The sequence below is a fragment of the Triticum aestivum genome, chromosome 3B, assembly GCF_018294505.1.
Source record: "Triticum aestivum cultivar Chinese Spring chromosome 3B, IWGSC CS RefSeq v2.1, whole genome shotgun sequence".
Lineage (NCBI taxonomy): Eukaryota > Viridiplantae > Streptophyta > Magnoliopsida > Poales > Poaceae > Triticum > Triticum aestivum.
Genome location: NC_057801.1, coordinates 14,283,332 through 14,291,617, shown reverse-complemented (window position 1 = coordinate 14,291,617; position 8,286 = coordinate 14,283,332). Strand labels below are relative to the sequence as shown.

The 8,286-nt window shown below is 41.8% G+C and overlaps 1 protein-coding gene across 1 annotated transcript in view; it reads left to right on the top strand.

Annotated features, from left to right (window-relative positions):
* The first annotated feature begins 7,455 nt into the window (after nt 1-7,455).
* LOC123068267 (sodium/hydrogen exchanger 8) overlaps nt 7,456-8,286 on the top strand; it is an 11,175-nt gene continuing 10,344 nt past the window's right edge. The window contains exons 1-3 of the mRNA XM_044490789.1: nt 7,456-7,753; nt 7,906-7,956; nt 8,093-8,184. Coding sequence (XP_044346724.1) covers nt 7,594-7,753; nt 7,906-7,956; nt 8,093-8,184 — 303 coding nt within the window. The 5' untranslated portion in view covers nt 7,456-7,593. The remainder of the gene's footprint in view (nt 7,754-7,905; nt 7,957-8,092; nt 8,185-8,286) is intronic.

The following is an 8,286-nucleotide window of genomic DNA, read 5'->3' as shown; positions in this document are numbered from 1 at the left end:
CGAGGAGGAGAGGAGGTGATGAAGAGGAGCGGTCCGACGGCGGCTAGGGTTCGCCCTGCCGCCCGCAGGAGCGGCTCGGGCGAGAGCTGTTAGTTGTTCCTGCCTTAACTATTGTGCGTGTGTGACAAGTACTTCCTCCGTTTTTATTTAGTCCGCGTATTAGCTTTAGTCAGAGTCAAGCTTTGTAAACTTTAAAAAAATTTATAAACAAAAACATTAACATATCATTAGATTTATTATTGAATGTACTTTCACATCACATATATTTGTTATAGTAAAAGTTTATACTTTTTCTTATAAACTTGATCAGACTTTACGAAGTTTGACTTAAGCCAACTTTAATATGCAGAGTAAATAGAAACGGAGGGAGTAAGTCCTAGTACGGGCCGTCGTCGGAAACAGAAACCATGAAACCCTACGCCTGCATCCGTGGCGAGATACTGTAGCAACAACTTCTTATTCATTTTTTCTTCTCACGAAAACAAGACGAAACTAGAGAATTAATTCGGTCGTACATATACTGTAACAAACAGCTTTTCCAACAAAACCTTTCGGCAGATGTTTTCAGCAACTTGCCGGAAATGCAACCAATGAATACTGCATGCATATATGAAGAGCAGTACGTACAGTAGACGGCCACTCCACCGCTCCTGGCCGGCTGCTAACTGCATTTTCCATACCATTTTTGGGATGGACAGGCACAGCCATACGCGCAGGTAGAGCCGGCCGGACGTTGCCGGGTGTATGTATGGACGGAGGGAGATGAGAATCAGATGAGATCGGTGTGGGTAGGGCAGGTGATCATCGGCCAAAATGCTATTCGTAACGAACGATGATGCAATCATGGAATGTAGATGTGGATGGAGATCGATGGATCGATCGACGCGGTGGTTGTTGCAACATCCATTCCAGCAGAAAATGGCCCAAAGAATCCTGTTTTGGTCGCACTTGCGCATCGCGTCGCAACACCAGCTGCTAATGGCGACGGCCGTCCTTGTGTCCGGCGCGACGTACGCCTCGTCCTCTCCACGTCGGGGTAGCCCGCCGCGCCGGTGGACTCTAGTTTTGTACCGTCGGCGCGACAGTGTGAATCGTGTGATTGGCACTGCACTGCACTGGTTGACCGGCATGTCGGCAAGAGAGAGAGAGAGAGAGAGAGAGAGAGACGGTGATCGTCTTTGGCTGCCAAACTAGAGGGCGAATATTCAAACAAGGATTCGCAAAAAAAAGAAAGAAAGAAGGACGCATGCAGTGATCAACACGAAATGCATTTGTTAAGAGCGGCCCAACAATGACGGACTTGCATGTTCGGCCGCCCCAAGAGATTAATCGATTTTCGCTGAATCCTAATGGAGTTCTCTTCCTTCTCATTTGAAGGAGACGATAACCTTTCAAATACAGTTGTACTCTTGTACTGACTGCAAATCTCGGGAAAAAAATTCAGCTAAAACGGCCTCGGAAACCAACAGGGAAAGATGAGAACGTGCGTTGGATCGATAACCTGGCTGCTATAGCTATCTAGCCGAATGCTACAAATAAAAACGGAACCGCATTCAATCAATGAACCTATGTGTTGATCGACGTGTCACGGGTTGGGCTGGAGCTACAAGTTTTCCATTCTTCTCACCGTTCCGTTGTCATCATAGCATACTCCACCCCGATCGCATGCGTGCACAGGGCAAATGGGACAACAAGTCTCTGGAACCGATGGAGGGTGAAATAGGATTTTTGAAGCGCTTCACACAACTGGTCGTGTTCTTCAACATGGGTCGCCTTCCTTTCAAGTTAGGCGGTACCGCGCATCGCCATTTCCGTCATCATCTGCTTCCACTAGTCTTCACCAATGTAGTCGCCAACAACATCATCTCTGCACTAGACATGACAACTGCATCTGCAAACTAATGCGTTGTGCTGTTTGATCATGGTTGTTGTTTTCATGACCTTGTTTTGCATGTGCAATTCACCTAGTATGACAGTGATTTACATGCTAGTGCTTGCGTTTGCCATGATTATATATGCTGCGACTAATCAGATGATTGCTTGATTTTCAAACGGTAGTAAATCATTTCCCTTTTTCCTTCTCAAATAATCAATCGTATAGAAGGTCACCTTGATATCTGCTTAGTTTGGAGCAAGCTCATGTTAATTTGCACGGGCGGCAAGAAGAGACGTCATGGCATCCCTTGTTAGTAAGGGCACCCCCTCGTTTGGGCATAAACAACTTGTTTTGCTCACACACCGTGGACCAGATTAGCGTCAAATCATGGTTAGCTGCCCCATCACACAGTCCAAGAACGGTAAACTGCAGAATAATACAGTATTATTGTGTTATTATTACTCCTTGTTGGTACGTACGTACATCTGGTTATTAAAAAATAATGAATGGATAGAACTGACGGGGAAAGCTGCAGGGTCTGAAGATTAGCTGCAGCTATGGTGTTGTACATGAGCCATTGGTCTATACATCACTTGCTAATCCTTCTGACTGGTCCATGAGTTGATGAGTATCGCCTCGCCAAGGGAGGACCAGACCTGTCGTTTTCGCTCAGATAATTAATTACACTTGTTTAGCCTTATGCATTTACAGTAGTACTTCACGGTTTAGGATTTTAGGGTTTAGGGTTCATGCATTAGTAGTTAGCCTCATGCATTAGCATTAGCAGTAGTACAAATAGTACCTCAATTGCCATTGGTGACGTAGTATTGGTGGGTGACTGACGGATGGAGGATCAATGCATGTATGAATGTACGGACCGGCCGATCGCACCGACGGTTCCAAGCCGCTCAACACCGCCCGCGTGCTGCGGAGCAGCGTGCGTACCAAATTTACTTATTACTCGCATCTGAAAAAAAAAATATTGCCTTGTCATCAAGTATTCCATTACCAACTTTTCACGAATCCAGCGGCACGTGACTGTATATATAGTATAAGGTGAGCTTTGCAAAATCCAGTGCCCTCAATAGACCATCATCATGGGACAAACGCCGCATATATAATATAGCGCAACAAGTAAAACTAGAACTAGCAAGCATCATCCAAGTTTTGAGGTGGCATCTGAACATGAACATGAGCATGCATGATGCTCGCAAGCAGTGCACCGACACAGAGAAAGAGCAAGTCAAGTTTCGGACGAATTGACGTGTTTTTTTTTGAGAATCATATCATATATAAGAAGAGGGACGTGGGCTAAGTTAAAGTGGATCTTGTCCCGTCGGGAATCCCCTAACAAGGAAACGCGCACCCCTGGGCGCAGCGACGTTGTACGGGGTCGGCTGTATTTTTCTATCACTGGTTTGAATTTTTTTTATTTTTCGTTTTTACTTTATTTTTAATTTTTAAAATTCATGAACATTTATGAACCCATGTCTTTTTAAATTCTGTGAATATCTTATTAAAGTTGGAAAACAAATACTGGATTTTTCTTGAATTCATGACTATTTTTAAAATGCGCATAATTTTTCAGGTCTGTGATTTTTATTTCAAAACTCTGAAACATTTTTACAAATTCAAGAATGTTTTTCAAATCAAGAATTTTTAAAATCCAAGAATATTTTTTAAATTCATGATTTCTTTTTACAACAGTTCATACTCCCTCCGTAAAGAAACATAAGAACGTTTAGATCACGATGTAAACGTTCTTATATTTCTTTACAAAGGGAGTATAATTTCTAAAAAAAAAATCATGAATACTTTTGTATGCCCGATCATTTTTCCAAATTCATGAGAATTTTTTTGAATTTCATTGAAAGAAGAAATATAAAAATGGCAAAATAAAAATAAGAAAAAGAAAAAGTGTGAAAGATTAAAAGGATAAAGAAACAAAAGAGGAAAGGGGAACAGAAAAAAAATAGGCACCCCATTCCCCGCTTTGGGCCGGCCCAAACCTCACAGGGGTGCATGTTTGTGCACCCATCACCGCCTTATGCGCCAAATAGGAGCACTTTGCACCCATACAACCAAAAAAATGTCTAAAAAACCAATTAAAATAAATTTATCAAGAAAATCTGTCAAAATCATGGCTGTTCTTTAGACATGTGCCTACACCCCTAAAACCTCCAAATTGAAATACGGATGGAGAAGCAAAAAGGAGAAATCCAAGTGCGAATAGTGTCATTTTTACTCTTGTCTTATTTTGACACTATTCATTATGGATTTGACTTTCTTGTTTATGAATACGTATTTTGAGTTTGGATCTCAATTTCAGTGTTTGTGGCCACATGTGTTGCCTACATTGACAACATTTCTAAGTTTTTTTTGAAACGTCTAAATTTGAACTTTTGAAATTGGTAGCATGGCAGTGTGAAATAGTTGGCATCACCTAATATTTCCCTGTCGGCGTTGTTATAAGCCGAGTGCGTGAGTGGGCAGAGGCCCATGTTGTCGGTGCAGGGATAACTAGGAAACATGCACTTCTGGGCCCAGTGATGTTGTATGGGCCAACGCATTCCACAAGATTGCTGTACATTCTATCATCGGTTTTGGGAAGTTCTTCGGGGTTTATTCGATTTTTTTACTTTATTTTTTATTTTTTTTTCTATTCATGGACACCTTTTGAATCCATGAAAAAAAATATGTGAACATATTTTCTGAAATTTTAATAATTTTTTAAATAAAGTAATTATTTGAATTCATGAGTATTTTATGAAATCCATGAAAATGCCCATTGAACTTTAAAATTACGTTAAGGACATCTAAAACATGTTCACGTGTTTAATAAAATGTTTCATGACATTTGAAAAATGTTGATACAACGTAAGAATTTTTTTTCTCAGAAAAATATACGTGGTGTTAAAAAAATGTTTATATAATGTGATAAAATGTTTCATAAATTCAACATAAACGTTCACGTGTTTTGAACTGTTTTCCATGACATTTAAATAATATGTTTCATGGTCTCTTTTCTGTGTGAAAATCGAGATTCGTCTTATCGAAAGAAATCGAAGATGCCGACGCCCAGGGAAGGTCATTCCTTTCTACGAGTATGAGGCATGGTTTCGGAGACGAGACCGGTTGGAGTGCCTTGGTTGTGGGAGATGGATGGCTGACGGGATAGATGGTACCGGATGGCTCACACACATTTGACGGGCCTTGGGCAAATAAGAGGCTGTCTGACTTGTCCAATCGCGGGGGGTAACAAGGAAACGCGCACCCCTGGGCGCAGCGACGTTCTACGGGCTCGGCTGTATTTTTCTATCACTGGTTTGAATTTTTTTCCATTTTTTGTTTTTACTCTATTTTTAATTTTTAAACTTCATGAACATTTCTGAATTCATGATTTTTTAAATTCTGCGAATATCTTTTTAAAATTGGAAAAACAAATACTGGATTTTTTTTTTGAATTCATCACTATTTTTTTCAGGTCTGTGATTTTTGTTTCAAAATTCTGAAACATTTTTACAAATTCATTAATGTTTTTCAAATCAAGGATTTTTAAAATCCAAGAATATTTTTTGAATTCACGATTTCTTTTTACAAGAGTTCATGCTCCCTTCGTAAAGAAACATAAGAACGTTTAGGTCACGATGTAAACGCTCTTATACTTCTTTATAGAGGGTGTATAATTTCTAAAAAAATCATGAATACTTTTGTATGTCCGACCTTTTTTCCAAATTCCTAAGAATTTTTTGAATTTCATTTAAAGAAGAAATATAAAAATGTGGAAATAACAAAGAAAAAGAAAAAGTGTGAAAGAATAAAAGAAAAAAGAAATGAAAGAGGAAATGGAAACAGAAAAAAATAGGCACCCCATTCCCTGCTTTGGGCCGGCCCAAACCTCACAGGGGTGCGTGTTTGTGCACCCATCATCACCGCCTTATATGCGCCAAATAGGAGCACCTTGCACCCATACAACCAAAAAAAAGTATAAAAAACCAATTAAAATAAATTTATCAAGAAAATCTGTCAAAATCATGACTGTTCTCTAGACATGTGCCTACGCCCCTAAAACTTCCAAATCGAAATACAGATGGAGAAGCAAAAAGGAGAAATCTTAGTGTGAATAGTGTCATTTTTTACTCTTGTCTTATTTTGACACTATTCATTATGGATTTGACTTTCTTGTTTATGAATACGTATTTTGAGTTTGGATATCTCAATTTCAGCGTTTGCAGCCACATGTGTTGCATACATTGACAATATTTCTAAGTTTTTTTTCGAAATGTTTAAATTTGAACTTTTGAAATCGGTAGCATGGCAGTGTGAAATTGTTGGCATCACCTAATATTTCCCTGTCAGTGTTGTTATAAGCCGAGTGAGTGAGTGGGCAGAGGCCCATGTGTCGGTGTTGGGAAAAATATGCAGTGACACCAGCCGAAATGCAGGGATAACGAGGAAACATGCAATTCTAGGCCCAGTGATGTTGTATGGGCCAACGCATTCCACAAGATTACTGTATATTCTATCATCGGTTTTGGGAAGTTCTTGGGGGTTTATTCGATTGTTTTCTTTAATTTTTATTTTTTCAATTCGTGGTCATTTTTCGAATTAATGAAAAAAAATTGCGAACATATTTTCTGAAATTTTAATAATTATTTAAATAAAGTATTTTTTTTAATTCATGAGTACTTTATGAAATCCATGAAAATGCCTTTAAAATTATGTTAAGGACATCTAAAACATGTTCACATGTTTAATAAAATGTTTCATGACATTTGAAAAATGTTGATACAATGCAAGAAATATTTTTTTCAGGAAAATATATGTGGGGTTCAAAAAAAAAGTTTGATAGCATTAAAAAATGTTTGTATAATGTAATAAAATGCTTCATTCATTCAAGATAAACGTTCATGTGTTTTGAATTGTTTTTCACGACATTTAAATAATATGTTTCATGGTCTCGAGATCTCTTTTTTGTGTGAAGAAAATCGAGATTCGTCTTATTGGAAGAAATCGAAGATGCCGACGCCCGGGGAAGGTCATTCCTTCCTCTGAGGCGTCGTTTCGGAGACGAGACCGATTGGAGTGCCTTGGTTGCGGGAGATGGATGGCTGACGGGATAGATGGTACCGGATGACTCGCACACATTTGACGGCCCTTGGGCAAAAAGGAGGCTGTCCGACTTGTCCAGTCGGTGTAGCGGCGGAGGACTTGAACTTGACGCGATGCAGCAGATGAAGCTTTGCTCTCCCCTACGACGACACCTTCATGGCCGAGGCCGGAGTGCGACGGAGGAGGGAGGGCAACGGCGCCGCCGACGGAGGAGGGTCACGGGAGCCACGGCATAGCTACGCTACGCACAAGGAGACGGCAGCAGCAAAGTTGACTACGTTTGCAGGAGAAGCCAAATGGCGATCCAAAACTCACGTGACGGCGACACACACACACACACACAACACACACAGAGAGTAGTACAAACTACCTAATCAAATCTCCTTGTGCGGTTGTGCCGTGTGATTGGATTCGCATCATCATAATAAAAACAAAAAACAAAAAACAATCTGATTCTCATGTGTCCACCTCGCCTCCCCTCCCTCATCAGATCCCACAGCCAACAAGAAAAAAAAGAAACTAAGCTGAGCTCGCCGCACCGCAGTACAGGCAGTCTCGTCTCTTCTCTCCGCTCCTCCCCTCCCTCGGCGGCGGCGGCGGCGGCGATGGGGACGAAGGAGCCCGGCTCCCCGAGCCCCGACGACGCGGTGCTCTTCTTCGGGGTGGCCCTCGTGCTGGGCATCGCCTCCCGCCACCTCCTCCGCGGCACCCGCGTCCCCTACACCGTCGCCCTCCTCGTCCTCGGCGTCGCCCTCGGCGGCCTCGGTGCGTCCCCCTCTCCCTTCCCGCTCCTGTCCACGGCCGCCTTTCCCATCCCAGTCCCACTCCCGCCTCCGCCCAACTCATCATCCGTCAGATGCCAGTTCGCAATTTATTCATTTTATTAATCCCCTCTGTCTCTCTTTGATGCTGCTCAGAGTACGGGACCAAGCATGGCCTCGGCAAGCTCGGAGCCGGCATCCGTATCTGTAAGCTCACTTCACCCTGAATCATGGATATTATCTACTCCTAGTATTTTCGGAATCAATTCGGTAGTTGTAGTACTAGTAGTAGTTGACTAACCTCAACCCCCTGCTATTGCTAACTGTCATTCCAATCTCGCAGGGGCTGCCATAAATCCTGATCTCCTTCTTGCCGTCTTCCTCCCCGCCCTCCTCTTCGAGAGCTCCTTCTCCATGGAAGTGCACCAGATCAAGGTATCTATCTTCACAGGGCTGTCTATCTATCTGTCTGTCTGCTATGAGATTTGAGTCACATCACTGAATAAGGCTGGTCTACAGTGAAGAAGATAATTATGC